This window comes from Eurytemora carolleeae, unplaced genomic scaffold (assembly GCF_000591075.1).
Source record: "Eurytemora carolleeae unplaced genomic scaffold, Eaff_2.0 scaffold146, whole genome shotgun sequence".
Lineage (NCBI taxonomy): Eukaryota > Metazoa > Arthropoda > Copepoda > Calanoida > Temoridae > Eurytemora > Eurytemora carolleeae.
Genome location: NW_019396503.1, coordinates 275,414 through 297,687, shown reverse-complemented (window position 1 = coordinate 297,687; position 22,274 = coordinate 275,414). Strand labels below are relative to the sequence as shown.

General features: G+C 34.0%; 3 protein-coding genes across 7 annotated transcripts; 2 read left to right on the top strand and 1 right to left on the bottom strand.

The window, feature by feature from the left end:
* Positions 1 to 56: 56 nt before the first annotated feature.
* On the top strand, positions 57 to 4,618 carry LOC111704486 (uncharacterized). Of its 2 annotated transcripts, none has more exons than XM_023476730.1 (6): positions 57 to 1,281; positions 1,628 to 1,727; positions 2,004 to 2,062; positions 2,490 to 2,574; positions 3,172 to 3,338; positions 3,702 to 4,618. In XM_023476730.1, the coding sequence occupies exons 1-6, from the start codon at positions 797 to 799 to the stop codon at positions 4,069 to 4,071; spliced, it is 1,266 nt and encodes a 421-aa protein (XP_023332498.1). In that variant the 5' UTR covers positions 57 to 796; the 3' UTR covers positions 4,072 to 4,618. The 2 variants fall into 2 exon arrangements, with proteins under 2 accessions (XP_023332498.1, XP_023332499.1); XM_023476731.1 differs by having other exon boundaries at positions 1,189 to 1,281; positions 1,638 to 1,727.
* Positions 4,577 to 18,884, top strand: LOC111704484 (transcription elongation regulator 1). Of its 3 annotated transcripts, XM_023476727.1 has the most exons (24): positions 4,577 to 4,669; positions 4,935 to 4,995; positions 6,767 to 6,866; positions 7,169 to 7,216; positions 7,466 to 7,564; positions 7,840 to 8,031; positions 8,881 to 9,006; positions 9,085 to 9,351; positions 9,457 to 9,594; positions 10,113 to 10,195; positions 10,304 to 10,753; positions 11,278 to 11,454; positions 11,551 to 12,041; positions 12,490 to 12,565; positions 12,892 to 13,034; positions 13,508 to 13,732; positions 13,936 to 14,013; positions 14,321 to 14,537; positions 15,182 to 15,344; positions 15,731 to 15,801; positions 16,317 to 16,478; positions 17,099 to 17,236; positions 18,018 to 18,115; positions 18,523 to 18,884. In XM_023476727.1, exons 4-24 carry the CDS (start codon positions 7,186 to 7,188, stop codon positions 18,644 to 18,646), a joined length of 3,549 nt encoding a protein of 1,182 aa, XP_023332495.1. In that variant the 5' UTR covers positions 4,577 to 4,669; positions 4,935 to 4,995; positions 6,767 to 6,866; positions 7,169 to 7,185; the 3' UTR covers positions 18,647 to 18,884. The 3 variants fall into 3 exon arrangements, with proteins under 3 accessions (XP_023332495.1, XP_023332496.1, XP_023332497.1); XM_023476728.1 differs by lacking the exon at positions 6,767 to 6,866; XM_023476729.1 differs by lacking the exons at positions 4,935 to 4,995; positions 6,767 to 6,866 and having other exon boundaries at positions 4,584 to 4,669.
* A 746-nt stretch (positions 18,885 to 19,630) lies between these two features.
* LOC111704488 (uncharacterized) lies at positions 19,631 to 22,217 on the bottom strand (the record flags this gene model as incomplete). 2 transcript variants are annotated; one of them, XR_002765841.1, is given in 4 exon segments in its annotated part: positions 19,631 to 19,752; positions 19,928 to 20,917; positions 21,808 to 21,898; positions 22,084 to 22,217. XR_002765841.1 is itself a non-coding variant. In XM_023476733.1 (3 exon segments), coding segments are annotated over 3 exon segments (303 nt in total), but the record flags the coding sequence as incomplete, so codon positions are not given.
* Between the last annotated feature and the right edge of the window lie 57 nt (positions 22,218 to 22,274).

Genomic DNA, 22,274 nt, shown 5'->3' with positions numbered 1-22,274 from the left:
TTTTTAATCACATTTCATTAATAAGAGGTTGGGGGAGAGGGGAGTGCAGTTGGGTTGTTACTGAAAGCCTCCAATATCTGTTGTCTAGGTGAAGGCGGAAGTAGATCCCGACTTCCTACTTAGTTCCGGATATGTCCAAGGAACTGTCTGGGTTCAACCAAAACAGAAGCAGAAATCGCAAACTCCAAGAGACGGAGCCGGAGACAAGACTAAAAAACTTAACACTAGTCATTAGAAATTTATTTTAATTATTAATTATAAAGGGAAAGGGGTGCAATTTAAATTAGCATTACAGTGCCAGTAAACTTCACAGCGGTCCCATCAACCTTAACCCTTTAGTCATAGTTTTTGTCTCTTGCGACTTTTCACAGCTGTGGCAGAGAAATGTGCGAGACACTTTGTTTGAAAATCCGCGTTCAAGTATTTAATATAAAATTTGGAAATATCTCCTATTGTTGTAAATAATAGTCTAGAAATGAAAGAGCTATCTAAAATGAAATCAATATTCCAACTTCTAGTCAAACACATACTGAGATAAAAATCGACTAGAGCTTAGTAACTGAAACTGCAATCTTCCAATTTAATTAACTTTGACTAAAGTGTCATTATCACCTTACTGATAATAGTTTTTTATTTTGTCGTTCAAATCTCCGAAATATGGATGTGGGGGGGGGGGATTAATGAAAATATAATCCTCTTTAAAACTTAACAGTGGCCAAAATTTTAATCTTGTTACATGAAACATTGACTTAACTAAAAAATTTAATTTACAAAATAGATTTTACATTGCACATTAATGTTTCTATATTACAGACACAATATGGGGGAGAATTGTCCTTTATGCAAGATGGATGTAGAATGTTTAAAGGTCCACTGGAGAATTAATCATAAAAAGCTCGAGTTCTCTCCAGGAAAAGTAAACCTGGGGTTTAAAGGGGGAAAGAAACACAAAAAGAAAGAGAGAATAAAATGCCCGCTTTGTCAGAAAAAAGTGAAAAACCTTGATCAACACAAGTATCAAGTTCATCCTATCCGAGCTGAACCAACTCCATTTATTGAACTAAACACTGAACAGGAATCCTCCCCGATTACTCAACATAATTTAGAGTTTATTAGAATAGTGAATTCAATATTACTTAAGAAGAAACGAATAGGATTGAAGCGACAGATCGGGAAACGATATCCATTTCTTCCTCTTTATACGAGGAACTCAGACGTTTTTGAGCCAAATATCAAATGTGAAGACATAAACATGGAAATAGATAAATTGGATAGTGTTAGGTAATTTTTTACATTTATAGATTTGCATATTCTATTTCACAACTGTACCATATAACCCCTTTTCTGACCAATAACGACGGAGATATTTTTTTTTGTGACTGAAAATTGGGTGCCTGGAAATCCAGTTTTACTTCGTACAATTTACGCTACGAAACATTCAATTTTAAAGAGTAAATAGTATCATCGTCGACTGTTATTTTAAAGGATTATTGATTTGAATTGAAAATTCCATGAAATTACGTATACTGTGAAAGTCAAGAGTCTTGTTTTAAAAGTGTGATGTGACGCGACCCTCTTTATTTCTTGTATTTTAGTCATCAAGAAAATGTTAAAGTTATATCTTTAGGTTAATTAAGGATCTTGTGATTGGGATGGATATAAAGGAGAGACTAGTGTGTTACGGTCTGTTCTTCAAAAATCTGCCTTTATCTGATGATATAGTTAGGGTAGGTAGAAATATTTTATAATCTGAATATTATGTTGGAGCTTTATGTTTTATGGTATGTTTTTTCTTCTCAATTATTCATTGGGTAGGTTAATGGCTACTATCAGATTCATTTACAACTGAAATTTAGAGTCGGTTTCTATCTCGTCAATTTAAAGCAGCTAATTATGGGTTTAAAAGTACAGTGTCTTGTCTGATAGGTTGCTATCTCAGCTGTTAGTCTTGATGTAACAAAATAACAGAAAATCGTAAGATATACAATTTTCATATACTTTAGAAGATTCGGTGTCCAGACTGTGATGTTTTAATGTTCCAAACCACCTTACCCTCAAAAGCGTAAGTTCAACTAATCACTTTCTATTCAGTATGATTCACAATCTAAATATTGGTATTTCGTATAACTCTTGTCATTTTTGCTTGCTTATTGGCAATCCTTTTTTTGTCAAGCAAAAGAATCTCTGATAATTTGACCACTAAGAAAAAAGCGCACTTTAAAAACTNTTATGTATTGAATTCCAAGACTGGTTTACTTACCCTTATTGATAACTTTATAACAACGAATTGTCGGTTGCAATAAATTTGTTTGGTTTCCAACTTAAATCGTCATATCAACTGATTTTCCCATCGTGTAGTGTATACAAATTCATTCCTAATCCAGAAATGTTGTGGGGTAAAATGATTCCCCCCCCCCCGTACACATTTTGGTTAATAATTGAGATGCTTTTCTGAAATTTTGTTTATGTCTGAAACACCCTGTTTTCAGGCTTAGAACCAGAATTTGTAAAGAAGTGAAGGATCATCTTCTAAGTTGCTCTTTAGATGAAGATTCAAGCTCGAAACGGTTCAAGGTATTTAGATTGTTTGAATTAGATATTCCGTTAGCAGTCTCTTCAATATAAGGATCATAGTAGTTCGTTCGTTTTTAAAAAATTTTATTTTTAAGATTTCCTTTTTTCATTATGCCGAATTTTGAGCCTGACAGAATTATATGGAAAAATGAAATCTATATAAGAACACGTTTTAACGATCTGTTTTTACTCTACAGAGGTTTGGTCCATCACCATCGCCGAATTTTAAATCGTTTTTTAATATTTTCCTAAAATTTTTATTTAAAAGTTTTATAAAAACAAACTATAACAGAAGTATACAGTTATGAAATCTTGGAAATCTTATTAAAAGCAAAAAACAATTAACGACCCTAGTCAAAAAGCATCAAATTTTTCTGTCTATACTATGTATCACATAGTAATTTTCTATACTGAGCCTCAAGCTGTTAAAAACGTTATTTGTAAGGTGTGTGTAAGCGAATTATTTCAATCTTAATGAAAAGCGTTAAACAATATTTTTGAAGTAGTTAATTGATAATACAATAATTAAATGTTTTCTATAAAAATATTTTTAAATAGATAATTTGTCGATATGGTGTATACTTGATCTATTTCTAGCAATTATCCCGACAGTACAAACCAGTAAACAGACTGATGATACAAACTGCAATCTGTGAGGCGGATACCGACCTTCTGGCGGAGTATCTACAAATCTACCAATCCGGCGGAATAAACGGCGGAAAATCGAGAGAAAAGTTCTTTGTTACTGTTCAATCTATTCTTAGGAAAGTTGTGTTCAATTACAGAGCTTTGAATCTCATTTTGTGATAAATTGGGAAATTATAGGAAATGGAACTAAAAGATTAACACGACACAAAAACAGGTAGAGAAAAAAATCGTATCTTAAAAGTGAAAATTGAGTAATTTTAATAATCAAAATATCGACAGCTTTATCAAAAACATCAGAATTAAGATACTAAAAAAGAGAGAAATAAAATGTTCTTGTAGTTTATCTAGTTCAGCTTCTAATCAGTATTACAAGTTCTCAGCTCAAATAAGCTAAAAATCTAACTTAAATAAGATTGCCAATTAATCCTTGATTCATGTCGAAAATAGTTTGAAATTTAATTTTGAATAAACTTTTCCAGTAAACTGGAAACCGTTCCTGGCAGTGTTCTAGAATTCCTTGGTCGCGAATTTGCACCCGTTCAGATTACCGAGGAGGACTTAAAACCGGAAGTAAAACAGGAACCTGGACCGGAATTAAATCGGGAACTTGCTGATATTATCGAAGTGAAACCACCAACCGAAGAACCGAGTGGAGAAATGCGGGAAACTGAAACTGACCTTGAAATCGTTCAGAAAGCCGCGGTTGATTCCCTGCTAACATGTTTAACTAGTTATGTTGCTGAACCTAGTATTAAAGCTGAGCCCTGTATTGATAATTTACCGTTTGTGGAGTTGGCTCCGCATGCGGAGGCATTGATCAAAGTGGAGGAACCGAAAAAGGAACCGTAGTCGTAAACTAGTAGTTTCATTTGCGGATCCGGAACCTGTAAACTTAAATTTAAATAAGTGGATCCGGATCTAGCTCATGAATATTTCCAAATTTGGACATTTTCTTTCACCAAAAAAAAATTCAAAAATTCTCTTCTTTTTTAACGGAGTTACCATTTAATGTTAAAAATCTTATTTGCATTCACTTGAAATGTGTGTTTTTGACGTTATGTCTTTTTTTCACTTGGATCCGGATCCGGGCTATGCTTTTAATGTACAAACAATTTAGTTAATCTGGTTTTTCTACATGAAATAGGTCTGTTTTGTTAAGGATTCAGCAACTTAATTGATATCCGCTGCGTACAATTTTCAATCATTGATTTAAACATAAGCTTGTGAATTATGTCAATATTAAGCCTTGATCCATTAAAGAGTCATGCTCCTTTTTTTATTTTTTATTTTTTATGCTTAATTTTAATATGTCATTCATTCTAATTCTACCACTAGATATTCATTCTGACAAATCACATAGTTTTTACGACAAAATTTATTTCATCATTTTTTCAGAGAAAGTAGAAGAACTTCTGGCTGCTTGGTTATAAACTCTGCTAAAAACAAGGTGGGTCTTTTTTTGTTATGGCGCAGTCTAGCAGGGGATAAAAATACATTTTTTTCCAGACTGTGACGCAAGTTGCGTTAGTAAGATCTAGGTTAGGTTAGGAGGATTAAGCGTTGGGAAGGAATATAATGAAAGAATTTAAAAAGATTGAATAGACTCTTAGGTTTCTTTTCTGTCCTTACCAAACCATTTTCAAGGATTTTGTTACAAATAATGATTTTCATTTGAAATATGAAGTTTTAAAATGTTGTTCCCTTGGTTTCAGTCCTATGTAAAGTGGTTGCAGAGTGGAGAGACTAGTATTGGTTGGATCCCCCTGTATCTTGGTACACCTTTATACCACTATATATACATATATACTAGACTAGTAGATCCTCATAGAACCGTTGGTTGCTCATACCTTTAATCATGTCTTGTACAAATATACCTAACAAACATTCGCTCACATAGTTGACCGGCGCTAGACTTCACTTTGATTACAAGTTTTGTTACTTAATAATTAATCAGACGAGTTTACAATCTAATTCTAAACATATTATTATTGATGCGATAATAACAAACTACCCATAGTCTTCCCAATTCCATAATGTGGTCTGCCTTTATTGTGCGTTTGAAAGAAAAAAAATTAAAGGGGCAAAATGCCTCCTGAGTCTAAAACTAAAGAATGCGCGAATTTTAAGTTCGAGGTTAAAAGTTCTGTAAAATAATGAATAGCGACTTAAATATTAAACTTTCTCAATTTTAAATTTGAATTTCCCGGGAAAAATCTGAACCAATCAGAGAAAAGGATTTTAACAAGGTTTTCACTTTTAAATATATCGTAAAGTTGAATGCCGCTTTCTCAGCTGCAGCTGAATGATGATTGAATAATAGACAAATAGGGAAAATGCAGGATTTCAAGATAATTTAAACCTCTGTTTAAATTTTAACTCGTCGATTTCGGCGAGTTAAATATTTAACCACAGGGTTAAATATTTAACCTCATGGTTAAAGTTCAGGTTTAAATTAAGTCAGAAGTGACATTTAACCATGAACTTAAATTTTAAGTCAGAACTTTTCATTCTTTAGTTTTAGACTCTGTTTAAATTAAATTTAATTAAATTAAATTTAGACTCTGGAAAATCATAAGGGGATGATGTTCCCTTAAAGTAGGATTCTATATTTTCTAAACATCTCTCTCAAGATATTTTTACAACTTCCAAATCGATTGAAATCAATTTTGATTATAATCGTGATTTGTTTTCCCTTCTCTCAAATCAACTTGAAAACCTTTATTAAACAAAAACAGAAAACTTTTTAGAAATTTGGACCCTAAAGAGAATTAACACCTCGTGATTAAATTATGTCTTATTAACTTGTGACTGAATGTTTGGAGCTTGTTATATTTGTAACAAGGCACATTCGTCAACTAACATTTTTTTCAGGGTTATTAATCTTATACTAATTTTTTAGGAATCTTTTTCAGGTTTTAGGTAGGTATGTTTTTGAATAATTCGTAACCAACGCATATCTTATATTTTGCAAATTGGCAAATTGCATAAATTTTCAGTTAATCTATACTTTATGTCTTCAGTTCCCAATAATCGTTCAATTTAATGAAAATATTACCAAAAATATCGTTAAAAAATATAATATCATTAAAATGTTAAAAAGTTGTGAAAAGAGCAACCAACAGTTTCTATGCTTAAGGATAGTTAATTCTTATGTAAAATTTACAAAATTACCAACAAAAATTTAAATTAACACAATTTGAAAAATAACTATGATAATAATATTGACAACATGACATAAAATAAAAGAAAATTTAATAATTATAAAATAAATAAAGAAATTAAATTTAAATAAAAATGTTGACAGTAACAAAGAAATATTCTATAAAAACCTCTTGTTAAATCCAGAAAAATTCGTTCAGTTTCTTTACAATATAAAATTATTTAATGTAATTTGCATCTCTTTTTTAACATATAAAATTTGATTTCAAATCTTGAAAACCTTGAAACTATTTTTGAACATTTCAATTAAAAAAATTCAAGAAAAGTGGAAATTTTAAAGAAAACTTAACATATTTTGCAGTATTTTGGACCAGTTTGTAACTAGGTCCAAAAACTCGTGTCATGGGACTGAAAAGCGGTTCAACGGCCCCTTGGGCCTCTCCCCACTCTCCATACCTTCAAACACGGAGATATGAATGCCTCTGGTAAAGTTGATATCTCAGACTCGGAGAAACAAAAACTAAAATCATTAAAAAAATTATGTTAAAGTTACTTTTATGTTCGTTTTGATATTACAAATTTTTGTGGAGATAATGAAATAGAAAAATTTAAAGCCATTTTCTGCATATAGAAAGAATTTTTCAGGTTTTAAATTAAATCATGTATGTTAAGGGAGCTGGTGCTGCCTAGAGTCGAGAATAATTCGTCCAGTTTCAGGATAGATCGAGCTCGTGGATTTTGTATAAACCAGTTCCCGGATTTTTACTAATTATTCTTTATTTATCAGGTTAAGAAGAAGACAGGATGACGGAGGATTCAGCCCCTGGAACACCAGGTATACATGAATTCAGGGTTTAAAGAGATTGTCACAATAGCACAAGTAAACCTCCAGTAGGAGTGCCGTCAACGATTTGTTACATAACCTTATCTTCATCTTTCCCCTCCGCAATTGAAAGCTAAATTTAGGGGAAAATAAGGTGGGGGGGGGGGGTTAAAAAGCTTGAAAAAAGATTGAGAAAAGCATGCGTAAATTAATACTTCCTGATGATTATCTTTGTAATTTACTAATACCCTGATATTTCAGGGGGTGGGGATAAATCCCCTTCTAGAGGAGGTGGACCACCTGGATTTGGGGGCGGAGAACCCCGTGGATTTGGTGGTGGCGGAGGTCCAGGATTTGGAGGTTAGTACATCAATAAATTTGATTGTAAATAAATAAATTGAAGTCAAAACCTAAAAATAAAAAGGATTCTTATTGTTAACCAAAATTAATTAGGTACCCTCCCCCCCCAGGATCTATGAAAGCATAAAAAATACGAAATAAGGAAATAATTCGAAAGTTTTGAAAAATATCGAAAGATCAATCCGGATTTGGTTTCATAGTTTATATAATCCGGATCCGAGTTAGCTTAAAAATAATATGTATCCTGAAAATTTAAAACTTGTAAATTCTTCCAGGGCCTGGAGGTCCAGGAGGCCCAAATTTTGATGGACCGAGATTCGGAGGACCTAGACCAAATTTTGGAGGTGGACCGGGTTTCGGTGGAGGTCCTGGAGGTCCAAACTTTGGTGGTCCAGATGGACCTAGAGGATTTGGGAACAGTCCAGATAATTTCCGAGGTCGAGGAGGATGGAGAGGATCTCCCAGAGGAATTTGATTCATTCATATTCTATATTTTAAGAATTCTACAAATATTTCCAATCTTTTTATAAAGTTTTTACTTCTTAACTTGTTATTTGCTGATTTCCTTTTGGTCTCTAGATATCTGTTTTGTTCTCAAAGAACAGCGTTCTGCACTTTTTCCCATGTCCATACTGTTTCATGTTTACTGTCCCAAACACAGATCTATGATGGAGATATAATTTAAAATATTCAAATCTATTTACTCATAGATATAACCAAAGAGAATAGAATATATATTAGAAGGGAATTTACTAGAAAAAAGTGTAAAACGGCCATTTTGTTGTACTGTTTCCATACTGCAGGTGTACTTCACATATTTTTGCTATATAACCTTTTGGGCCCTGGAATATCATTTTATAGAAAATCTAAAATTAATGTTAAAAGTAAACCAAATTATGAAATAGGCTGGTTTCATAATTGACTAATGATCATTTCACATAGACTTTATGCCTTTCACTTTACAAACGATGATTTTCCGTTATAACTATAAATCAAATGATGTTTTTTATTCACCTAATTCATTATAAAGTTTATTTAACAGCTTTAAAAAATTCGAATTTGAAATGAATAGTCTAGGGAACATACTGTATTAATGTACTCTACTGCATATAATTTGTGAACATTTACATGATTTGTACACTTTGAACTCCCTTTCAGGCTGAAAGGGACTGAAAAAATTCATACCGGGAGATTCTTTAAATTCCCCTCTAATATATATTCTATTCTCTATGGATATAACAGTTTGAGATGTTTCCCAATTTTATTTACATTCATATTTCCCCGTCTAAAAAAATGAATGATCTTATTCGGTGTAGGATTCGATCGCGGTGGATTTGACCGTGGAGGATTCAGAGGACGTGGAGGATTCGATCGAGGAGGTCCTGGTGGTCCCGGTGGTCCAGGAGGTTTCAACAGAGGAGGGTTCAATCCACGATTTGGAGGTAATGACGGATGAATCAATTTTTTTATTTTTTATTTTAGCTTTATTTTCAATGGTAACCACATTACAGCTTTTTCAGGCCCATTTAGGGGCCGAGGGGACTTTGGTCCACGTGGAGACTTTGGTCCGCGTGGAGACTTTGGCCCACGTGGAGACTTTGGCCCACGTGGAGACTTTGGCCCACGTGGAGGTTTTGGTCCGCGTGGAGGTGGACCTGGACCAGGCTGGGGGGATCCTAACTGGGGCCCACCACCCCCAGGAATGATGGGACCAAATGGTCCAGGACCCGGAGGTCCCATGCCTCCTTGGATGCAGGGACCAAGAGGACCAGGAGGCTTTGGACAAGGTGAATTTTCAATTTTTTAATTAAAAAAATATTATGATTGTCACAAAAACGAAAAAGAAATTATACAACATTATTTGTTGATGAAAAAAAAAAATTGTTATTTAGGACCAAGGGGGCCGTTTAATGGTCCTGGTGGAGATGATGGCAGAGAAGGTGTACTGGGTAAGGGACCGGGGGGACCTGGGGGAGATCTTGGTATTGATCTATCCGGAGATGTTTGGGTCGCTACACCAGCAGAAGAAGGTAGGAATGGTTAAAAGTAAAAAATTAAAATCCCCGAAATAAATATAGTGGAATACATGACTTCTGATCTGAGAAAGAGTTCAAAGCAAGTTGTTAGTCATATTTTTGATAATCTTCTGAAGTCTTTCACTTATTTGACAAAAATTATTTTGTAGGATTTACGTTTTTACTGCGCTCTTTAAACCCAGTAAACAGCGTCCGAATTAAATCAATTTAAGCTGCGTCTCAAATTCCCCAAAAACCGGCTTCAATTGAGCGCCGGCTTAAATCTTGAAAAATTGAATACAATTTTAAGTGAAACCAACCATATTTGAACCGAGGCTCAAATTGTTTAAATTCGGCCACATGACTACTTATCAGAAACTGGATGAAACTCGTAAAACAAAAGTTGGCTAACATTAGCTATTTGTTGTTTTTCTTATACAATTGTTGTTTTAAATTCCTATAATTGTTCAGTATTAACCTAGCAGGGTCAAACAGTGGGTTAAACCAGCAAAATAATGTCGCATATTTCCTAGGTAAAGTTTATTACTACAACGCCCAGACCAGAGCTACACAGTGGGACAAACCAGAGGGACCGGATGTAAAAATCTTAACACAGGTCAGATTTTTAGATTAACTTATCAGGTGGTTTTATTCACATAATCAATTATAATTTTTAGTGACTGATAATCATAAGAAAAATATAGAAATGATTTCAAATATTTAGGAAGAGGTTGATAATATTCAGAAGAAGATGGGAGAGAAGAATGAGAACAAGGGACCAGATGGACCTGGAGGTCCTGGTGGTCCAGGAGGACCAGGTCCCGGGGGACCAGGTCTTGGTGGACCAGGATTCCCAGGCGGACCCGGCGGTCCAGGATTTCCCTTCGGAGGTCAAGGTATGCCTTTCGGAGGGCCGGGTGGTCCTGGAGGACCAGGAGGTCCCGGCGGTCCTGGAGGGCCTCCCTTTGGGGGAGGAATGCCTCCATGGGTGGGACCAGGAGGTCCGGGTGGTCCCATGGGACCTGGTGGTCCAGGAGGTCCACCTACCCCCTGGATGGATAAACCTAAATGTGCGTGGACTGAACACAATGCTCCAGATGGGAAGAAATATTACTATAACAGTGAGACTCAGGAGAGTGTTTGGGAGAAACCTCAAGAACTTAAAGATTTCGAGGTAACTAGGAAATATAAGATTTCGAGGTAACTAGGAAATATAAGATTTTGAGGTAACTAGAAAATATAAGATTTTGAGGTAATGAAGAAATATAAGATTTTGAGGTAACGAAGAAAAATAAGATCAAGGTTGAATTGAGATTTCCTTTTCTTTTTACGCGAAGAATTCAATATTTTAACTGTGGTTTAATATTAACATGTCACTTCTTAAATGAAGGTCTACTTAGTATTGTTGGATAGTTCTTATCAGATTTAAATAGTCATTAGTTGGCAACTAAGTATATGGATTAAAAATCGAATTCTTCCCCTAAGTGGATAAATTAAATTAGTAAAAGAGAACAAGTTCTAACATCAAATGGGTTAAAATTACGTGAATTTGAAGTATAAAAATTCATGGGAAGGAAAGGAGGAAAAAAAATTTGGTGGGAAATTCTAAAGTAAATCACAGTTTTAATTATTTTTGCAAGCTTCAAATCTTGAAGGTTGTTATTTTAGAGAAATTATATGAACCTGAATTGTTTCTAGGAGAAGGGAGGAGATAAGGATGATGATAAACCTAAATTCTTTACTCCCGCTTTCCTCAAGCTCGGACAGGACGCGGAGAAGGCTCAAGTGGAGACTGCTAAAGCTCAGAAAGCTGCTGAGGCTGCGGCCGCTATTCTCCGCAAACGGAACCTGGACGGACTCGGAGCTGAGGTTAAAGTAAGTAAAAAGAAAATACTTCATTAATCCATTAGTCATCATTTAATTATCAGATCTAATTTTCCCGCCAAAATTATTAATTTTCGTTGATTTCAGATGGAAGAGAAACCCAAGGAGCCACCAAAGGATAAATCTCGTCCTATATCCAGCACTCCCGTCCCTGGCACACCCTGGTGTGTAGTTTGGACCGGAGACAGGAGATCCTTCTTCTACAATCCAACTACCAAAACCAGCGTCTGGGAGAAACCAGCGGAGATGGTTGGACGGAGTGATGTTGCCAAGATGTTGGAATCTCCGGAGGGAGCGGAGGAGTTTAAGAAGAAACAGCAGGAGAAAGCCCTCCCTGTTATTAACGACGAGCCGGCGATCAAGAAGGCAAAGATTGAAGAGATCGAGGAGATCCAGGAGGAGGAGGTGGAGGACGAGGTTACAGTTATCAAGGAGGAGAAGAAGCGTGTTGCTCCGGGTAAGGAAGCAGCTATGGAGGCTGAGGTCCGAGCTGCTAGGGAGAGAGCAGTGGTTCCTCTGGATATTAGGATGACCAAGTTCAAGGAACTCCTGGAGGAGAAGAAGGTGTCAGCATTCAGGTAGGACAACAGGGCCGAGGTGTTGAGCATTTTCTCAAATGTGTTCAAACATTTATTAAAGTATTGATACATCAGTTCATGATAGAGTATTAAATAATTAGATAATTTTAATTAATTAAATAATTAAACGATGATTATTGATTAAATAATAGAATTGAATAATTAAACTGATTTTGATACAACCTTGGACACTTAAAAAGAAATTAACAATGGCACCCTTTAAACCCCAATTGACAGGAAATTCTTGTTTTTATCTTTGCAAATTCTGCAAATTTACTTGTTTCTTCTCTACAGATAAGCAAGACCTTTAAATAGGGAAATCATAAAAAACAATACTTTGCTGAGATGGAGGTTTAAAGGGTACCGTGGTGATCCTAACAAGTAACTGTTTAGTTGGAGGGTTCCATAGAATTATGTTGACAGTCCCATTAACTAAATATTATTTCAGCACCTGGGAGAAGGAACTGCACAAAATTGTGTTTGATTCTCGTTATCTTCTACTCACTAGTAAAGAGAGGAAACAGGTTGGTTAGTTAAACATAGAATAACAATCATAATAACGTTTATTGCTAAATATCAGTTAAATTTACAATATTGTAACTCAATAATATTTTCTTCTACTTAAAATAGTGAAAAGATATAGTTAACATAGCTGTTTGAATGCCATATTCCGAAGGAAAGGATTTTTGATCTGGTTATTTGGATCTTTCAGTGTTAAAATTTTAGTTCTTGTAGGAATTGTTTGTTATTTAAAAGTATGCAGATATTAAAAACAGATCTTCAGAAGGGGGTGATCTTCTTCATGAAAATATACAGTATACTCCCCTTAATGCATCTCCTTGTTAACTAGGTGTTTGACAAGTACGTGAAGGAGAGAGCTGAGGAGGAGAGGAAGGAGAAGAAGGCAAAGGCTCGGGAGATCAAGGAGAACTTCAAGGAGCTCCTGGAGGAGGCAGACTTAAACGTAAAGAGCAGTTACTCTGAATTCTCCAGGTAGACATTCATAACCAAATTAAATGTTCACTGTGTTTTCAGGAGATTCTTATATATTTTATTCCTCTCATTTCTTTAATTTTTATATTTTACTTGTGAAGGATGTTTTTAGAAAGATGAATGATATCGAACATATACATCTTAAACCAATTTTTGCCAAATTTGTCCTTACTTTCTTTTTTCTTCATATAGTTAGTTAGACGCGTAAAAAATATTAACTTGAAAAGACTTTTAACCTTTTCCTACTTTTTTAGCTAATAACCAATCCAGAAATTTAGTCATTACATTATAGGTTTATAACAGTTTTTCATTTATTTTGTTACATAACTACACAGTTATCCATCTAAAAAATGAAAACTAAATGCTTTGTTTTAGTTGTTATAAAAATTGTTTAATAATTGTTAAACTGTTTTTAAAATATAGAGATACCAAACCTTAAACTGAAAATTAGATACTTATATTTTGCTAATCAGGGAGCATGGGAAGGACTCCAGGTTCAAGGCTGTTGACAAGACGAGGGACAGGGAGGGACACTTCAACGATTTCATCATGGAGCTGAGGAAGAGGGAGAAAGATGAGAGGGAGGAGAAGAAGAAGAATGCGAAGAAGGAATTTAAATCTCTTCTCCGGGATACGGAGGAGATTGATAGGCACAGTCATTGGTCTGATGTCAAGAAGATTATTCAAGATGATTCAAGGTAATAATAATTCCTACATTACATGTTTCATATCCCCCCCCCCTTAGATAATCTTTGAAGGAATTAAAGCATCTCGTGCATATTAAGATTGCAAAACACAACTAATCGGATAAATTTTAGAGGACAAAAGGAAATATCACTTTGTAGTTCAAAGAAAGTAATCGAATATTTTTTAAGATTGGTATAATTTTATTCGGTTTTAGGTATTCCAACATTGATTCCAGTTCACAGCGTGAAGATCTGTTCATGGATTATATACAGGAGCTTAAAGACGAATACAGGTGTGAATTTCTACAATATTTTCCTAGATATGGTTCATTTTACAAATTTGATATAAAATCTTATTATTACTTTAAATGTAAAATATGCCCCAAACTTTGATAAAAACATATATCAAGTTTTTGGATTTCCGATTCACAACGGTACCTTAATAACTTCAATTCAACAAAGCGAAACCACATTTTTACTAATTCAATTTTCAGTAAAATGAGGTTGGCTCTTTAATGTATAATCAGAGAAAGGGTTTACGGTTAGGGTTACTTGAAATTATGTCAAGAGACCCTTATTGTTAACAATATTAATAAACAGGAACAGCAAGAAGAAGGAGAGATCCCGATCCCGAGGCCGTCGATCTCGATCCCGATCTTCCAGGTCTAGGTCCGGGTCCAGGGAGAAGAGAAAGAAGAAGAAGAAGGACAAGGATAGGAGCAGGAGCAAGGATAGAGTGAAGAGGGAGAAGGAGGAAGGGGAAACTTCGGGGGGAGAAGCAGACTCTAAGAAGAAAGAAACCAACGGAAAAGAAACGGTAAATGTTATTATTGTCTTTTTTAGTAAACATTGGGGTAACCCAAAAACTGAATGTAGGAATCAAAGTTCAATCTCACAGATACGTTGGTACCAACGGTTTAAGAATAAGAGTTTTTATTCTTTATTCTTCGGATGTGTGTACAACATTTAAGGACAAAACTTTGTAAACTTTATCAATCTACACACCATAAACACTCAGGTGAGTCATTACCACCTACATCTAGGGTTCCAATACATCTGATTTCATTATGATCAGATGTTTCGATAATAACCTGGAAGTAGGAATAAGCTCCTTGTATGTGAACAAAACCGGAATATTTTAATACCGTATACATACAGGGTTGGTGAAATAAGTAATAATGCTATCTATAAATTTGAGTACTCCACAAGAAAAATTATTGTAAAACACATAATTAGAAGCTAGGAGAATTGATGTAAACTTTTTCCAGTTGTTTTTTGGCGTTATTCACTATGTTGGGAAAAACAAATGAAATTAAATATGAAAAGATTAGAAAAAAACTTTCCCGTCTGATGTCTGATTTTGTTCCTTTTTTCCAGATCATCGCAAAAAGTTTTCCTAAAAGTACAGACCCCTGGGAAAATGATGTATTTATAAAAAACAAATTGAACGTAAATGTTTAGAACGGTGACATGAGTGAAAACGAGGAGGATAAAGAGAAGAGGGAGAAGGAGGAGAGGGCGGCGGCCAGCATCAGGAAGAGGGAGGAGGAGGTCAAGGAGCAGATGGCAGGACACCTCAGGGACAGGGACAAGGAGAGGGAACAGCATCAGCATCATGAAGCAGGTTAATATCTATCTATTATGACTCCCTTCCCCCCAAAAAGCCCACAGGAATCCACTCCTTCCACCAATCCATTAATACCCCATATCGGAAATATTTAGATAGATGAGTTTGCATGACGCGTGCAATGATGCGCGAGTATAGGATAGAGTTTGCCGTAGCCACCTCTAATAGTACTCTAAAACATTGTACAACATAGAACTTTCTTCATTCCTTCAGATTCATTATTCACTGCCCCCCTTTATTTATTCCATGTTTTTCATAGTTTATTTTATTAACATTAGCAAGGTTGTTTTTATTTACTAAAATAGCTGTGAAAAAAATACATTAAATTGTTTTACATTTAAAATAAAATGTGAAATTTTATTTATCCAATGAAATTGTTTTAGTGAATGGATTCTCTGCAATTCTCACCGATTTAATCAGAACCCCAGACTTCAGCTGGAAAGAGGCTAAAAAGGTAATTTACTTATCATTTTAGAAACGGAACTATTTCTCCTCAACTAAAACTATTGTGTACTTTTTTATACTGGTATGACCTGAAAATATAGCTAAACAAATTATTGTGGTCTTTGAGCTAGTTTTTAAATTGGACTTCACTGAGGCTCCATGAGAAGGAGACTAGTTTCAAATTGTATAAAAGTATGCCCTGCTATTTGTACCTAAATTCCTACCAATTCTTTTGAAAAATCAGCAATATTTTATTTCCGGAAAAGATTTGTTAAAACTGGACGAAAATTAAAGTCGTCTTTTAATGAGTAATGGAGCCATTTAAACATTTCTGAAGTCCAGCGAAGTTTTTCTTGCAATCCTGTTAATGTTAATATTTTAATAATTTAAAAAATAATTTTTGCCTAATAATTCTTAATATCTCACTTGGATGTTATACGCTTAACAATACATATGATTTGGCATTTGCTTTAATGCAATGAGTTGGACAGGTCCTGTTAATAAATAAATATTTATTCTGTTAAGATTTTGAAGAAGGATTCCCGATGGGAGTCCCTGACCCTGGAAAAGGGTGAGCGTGAGAAACTGTTTGATGAACATATTGATCGTCTTGTACAGAAGAAGAAGGATGCTTTCCGTAGTCTACTCGAGGAACTCAAGGATACGCCTCTAGATGCATCATTCAAGGTACAGGGGTGTTTATTTTCGGAAAAACTCCCTCCCCAACCAATTAGTTGCTCTTCATGAGTTATGAGCTATGTGGAAAAAAAATTTCTGAAGAGTTTCTTCTGTCTGATTCCCTTAATCCACAACCTCCCATTTTTGTGGAAAGTAAGCTGTTTTTTTGGGGTTGGGGGGGGGGTTTGATCAATATGCGTGTTAAACAATGTTTTTGTTTGAAAACTTTCTTTTGTCTGATTCCAGATTAAAATTCAAATATGTATGTATATGTAGTAGTAACTCGACTACGGGCTGATGATAAAGTTACATCTTAAGGTTGACTACAAAAGTTTAAGATATCTATATAATCCTAAAATTAGTTATTTGTTTTCAAATGCTGACTCAGCGGAATCCTAATTTTTGGTATTCAAAGGATTTTTATTTAATCCCATCTCATCAAATTAAAGCATATATTTAAAATGATTTTTTTAACAATGAATACAAAATGAACATGAAGCTAGAAAGAGGGAGAATTTTGAGTTCACGTGAAATTTTGATTCAGATTCTAAGAAAATGATCATCAACATAATTTCCACAAAATACTTGTAACTTTATTGTGTAAATCTTAATTTCTGATTTGTGTTAAGGATATAAAGAAGGGTATCAGAGATGATCCTCGGTTCACTAAGTTCTCCAGCTCCGAGAAGAAGTGTGAGAAGGAGTTTTACGCCTGGCTCAAGGATAAAACCCAGCAGGCCAGGGATGAATACAAGATTCTTCTCCAGGTTCGTTTAAAATATATTTCCTCGGGGTAACAAGGCACTTAGCAGTTAGTACATCTCTCTATAGGTCTTCTTAGCTTTGTATTGCTTGTCTGTCTATATGGCGTTCTCTTTCGTAAATTTCAAAATAATGAAAATAAGCATTTATTGAGGCAACATTTTCAATTTACATTTAACTTTCACATTTTTGGAAAAGTTGTTTTATTGTATATTGTATATTGTATATTGTATATTGTATATTGTATATTGTATATTGTATATTGTATATTGTATATTGTATATTGTATATTGTATATCACTATTATAAATATTATAATTGTATCTACCAAGTAATGATTCCAAACGAACCCCTGGTGGCATAAATTACGGAGGATGGGATTAGCCATTCTATGTCTTAATTATAAAAACGAAAAATTCTGTAAATTCATTTTCGACACTTCACGCACTATAGTTTCAGTAAAAGTAAATATTTCCATTTACTTTTAGCGCCGAATAAAGGATATATAACTCTAATTGGATTAATGAGATAGAAAGAAAGATAAATGTTACCGCCATACTATTCCTATTGGTTCAGAATACACAATAAACACATGATTGAACCCTGATTGGATCAAGCGCTAATGGACTCGGCATACAGGAGTGCATCGTTGGCCACCTTTTTTCTACAGGATGATGATTTACTGGTTATCAACTTGCTATTTTTACTGTTTTTTATTTTTGTTAATTTTCTGGTTGTTATTAAATTTGTTATTTTTAACCATGACTTGATGTTGAATTTGTTTAGGAGACGAAGATTATCACCTACAGATCCCTGGAACAGATTAAAGAGAAGGATGGTAACCATATGGAGGAGATTGAAGAGATACTCTGCAAGGACAGCAGGTCGGTTTTTATCAGTTTATCCAAGATTTTGCTATTTATGAATATGTAAAATCTAGCTTTCTTAAAAACGGGGAGTTTCTAGACACTCTTTTATTAATTAAAGATTTGAACAGGAAAAAACACGCACATGTAAAAAAAAAATTCACGATGTTCCTAGAACAAAGTCTCCACTCTTCAAGGTACTAGTTTACATTCTGCGGACTTGAATTTAAATCAAATGGATTCAGTTATATTTTCGACTTTCTGATCAACAATTTTTCTTCCGTCGATCTAGTAACATGAGTTCTAAGTTAACCTAAGAATATTTTTAAGACATCAAACTTTTAAGATATCAATGTAAAATGTTAAAATCAGATATTCTGTGTTAAAGCTACTTGAAGCTGCTCAACAAAATAATTTCTATTTAGGTACCATAAGATGGAACCTTTGAACGACGACCGAGCTGATATATTGATGGCCTATCTTGAAGAACTTGAACGAAAAGGTCCTCCACCTCCACCAACAGCATCCGAACCTTCCAGAAGAAAATAATTTGCGGCATTTTTAATTCTCTGCGCACCACGCGGTTGGAGAATTTTCCTATTCTTCTTGTGAGAAGTTAATACATACGTGAATTCCAACATGTCAGTCATTATTTTGTTTTCAATTCTACCATGTTTGACCATATCTTATTTGCAATTATTTCTTGTCAAGTTATCCTGTACATTTACAAATACAGTTTTCTTGCATGTTTGACGCATTTTAGTTGGAATAAATTTTGAACCGGGAATAACAATTTTTTAATTATTCTATTTATTTTGTTTTTCTTCATTCGCATTTTAAAATTCCTTTTTGAGATTCTCAGTCTCGTATACGGAAACTAAAATAGAAGTCATAAGAGAGTAGAGATGCCAAAACAATCATTCATATTTTATGGCTGAGCATTTCCATTAGAAATATAGAAATAATTTTGAGAAAAAGCAAAATGTAATTTGTAATGGTTTCCAAGTCATTTTTATTATTTTGTAGCAAAAAAATCTAAAATTTCACAGCACGGCGCACAAATAAATGAACTTTTTGGAAGGGCACAACAAAAATTGAAGTTCGGGACCTTTCTGATATAAAATATTTTTTATATTTTTACCCTTAATCAATCAAATAGCGATAGCTCGTTCCGTTTTTGTAAAACTTTCTCGCCATTTTCTTTTCTTAAAGACATTCTCTTCTTGTACGAATTGTACGGTGACTGTTGGGAGAATCCAATCGTATTTGAGCTTTGCAATTTTTGCGTCAGTCTTATTTAGCCATAGGCCATCCCTGCAACTTATGATTTGATATGATTTTGAAGAAAACATTAAAATATCTACTTCTTTTATATTTAATACGAAGGCAACGCCGGAAACCAGTGTTTCATTAATCATCAATAGTTTCACTACCAAAATAGCATCAAACTAAAACAATTTCATTTGCAATTGCCGTATTTGTTTTAAACTTAAACTGCAGTTAATTAGAACTAGTAGGGTTAAATAAAAAAAATAGGATTGGAACAAATTTATTTTGCAACCCTCATTCCATAATTAGGTTAATCACATAAATAATAGGCTTACAGCTATGCTTTGTATACACTTGCGAAGTTTTGATTCTTTTCTTTGTAGACCCTGAAGACAAAACTTTTGTGTTATAAATCTCAATTTTCAAGATTAAGCTTTGATCTTGATCTTAATCAAATTCGAATTCCTCTTCGATAGCAGGATCCTCAAATTTAAAAGTGACCACATTGGACATCGAGATCAAACGTTTAAGGTTAGGGAGACTACACAGAAAAGTTTTGACCTCAGAATACTTTTGATTTACAAGTTTCCAAGCACAGACAGCTTTAAGAGAAAATTTATAGCAGACAGTTTGTACATTCATGGCACGAAAGCTTGGGGCACATCATAATATGATGTAATACATTAAAAAATTGAATTAAACAAGCGCAATCATCTTTTGATATAAATTTTCTGAAAATAATTTACAAATACAAAAATTAATAAAATTTAGGAAGAAAGTTTGATTGTGAGATAGTTCACTAATGTTAAAGACAATAATTTGTCAAATATCCAAAACACGTTTTTACACGTGGATTTTGAACCCGTCATAAGCACTCTGATGTGCCAATAGTTGAAAAGAAATGTTTTCATAAATATCAGCTTTACAGGTTTAAGCGATGAAAAGGTCAACACGAGGAGAGAGACATGCAGGTTAAAACATATATCTTAATACATTTTGTAGTTTAAGAACAAAGAAAAACAATATAACAAGGATTTTGCTTCTCTTGGTGTACAAATAGTGCAGTTCAAGCTCGGTGTATGCGACAAGGTAGGGTTTCCAACGCAAGGGATTTTACTTGCGAGCCGTGTAAACTCCGCGCAACGAAATTCCGACTGGAAACCCTAGTACAAGGTTACCCTTAAGGGATGAGACTTCAGAGACGATTGTAAGGATTTTTTCTTAGGTTTATAATGGTTTCATGTAGCTGTAAACTTGATTTTTTTGCCAAACTATTTATAGTCCTTAAAAGACTGTATCCATGGCAGCAACCTAAAATTCTACCTCCATAGCGCTATATATAAGTGTTCGGCCGTTTTGAAGTCGCATCCTTTGTTTTAGGAACCCTGTCTATGGTATGGCAGTGCACAACTGCACAAGATTAGCAAATATCTCGTTATAAGAACAAAATGATAATTAAAACTTTTTGTTTGTTTATAATTGTGATTTGCCGGCCGGCCAGTACACAAGAAACCAGCTGTGAACATCGGCCGACTTGTTTTTCTCGTCGTCCTAAAAACTCAAATTTACTCCATTTTTTAAATTTTGTTTCAGATTCTTTCAAAGCAATAACAGTTTATTAAACAGACCTTTACACATCTCTTAAGCAACACTCGTGAGAATTTTGGCAATTACTTCAAATAAACTGAATGCCTCTTGCCATAATTATTATTTACTGTTATATTGTATTTTCGTACTTACTACATGAAGACCAACCTTAAATATCAATGTCACTAAAAAAAACTTTTTGCGCATTCAAATTTAAAAAGAGCTTGTCAATGTCTTAAACTTAGATAAATAGTTTAAATTCTTAGATAGTAAACAAACATTTATTTTCAATTAAAAAATATCATTTACCCTATTTTATCTGAATAATCAAATATCATTTACCCTATTTTATCTGAATATCATTTACCCTATTTTATCTGAATATCATTTACCCTATTTTATCTGAATATCATTTACCCTATTTTATCTGAATATCATTTACCCTATTTTATCTGAATATCATTTACCCTATTTTATCTGAATATCATTTACCCTATTTTATCTGAATATCATTTACCCTATTTTATCTGAATATCATTTACCCTATTTTATCTGAATAATCAAATTATTATAAAACCCCAACTAAAAGATAATAATTTGTCTTATATGTACACTGTAATAAAAAACTGTGAAACAGGAAGACGACTTATAGATTTAAGTTTTGCAATATAAATAGGCCTATGAACAATGAACATAAGAGAAAATAATTGTACATTTTGCAAGAATATTTCATTATATTTTTAGCTACTATTATAGCTTTTTGCTTTAAAACCTCATCAAATACACTTAATGGCTGCTTTAATGTCGTATTTCTATTCGACTTATTTTTGGTTGTCACTGTATGCTAAAAGTACCTTGTAAACAACCTTAGCTGACACATCAGCGCTAGCAACCAGCTGCCAGTTCATCCTCGTAGCAGCTTGTAGCAGGTAGCACATGAGGGATCTTAAAAATCAGTTTAAAGGGACTGCTCCTAATTAAAGAGGTATATGACCGATTCACAGCGCTTTCCTTTAAAAAACTTAGCTTGCGTTACATTACAATCAGAAATATATTATAGTTTTATATCTGGAAGAGAAATTAATGTTAATTTCCCTTTTATCCAAATTAAAATGAATCATTTTCCTCACCTGCCATGGGAACTCTCTCCTGATCCTTGATCCCAGGGAAACCCTTCAAGATCAACTTGATGGCAGTATTCAAACTTGATCTTGATTTTACTGATTTTAGGTAGATAATAGTTAGACACTACATCAACCAATTCCTATAAAGACGTTCACGTTCACGTTCACGTTCACGTTCACGTTCACGTTCACGTTCA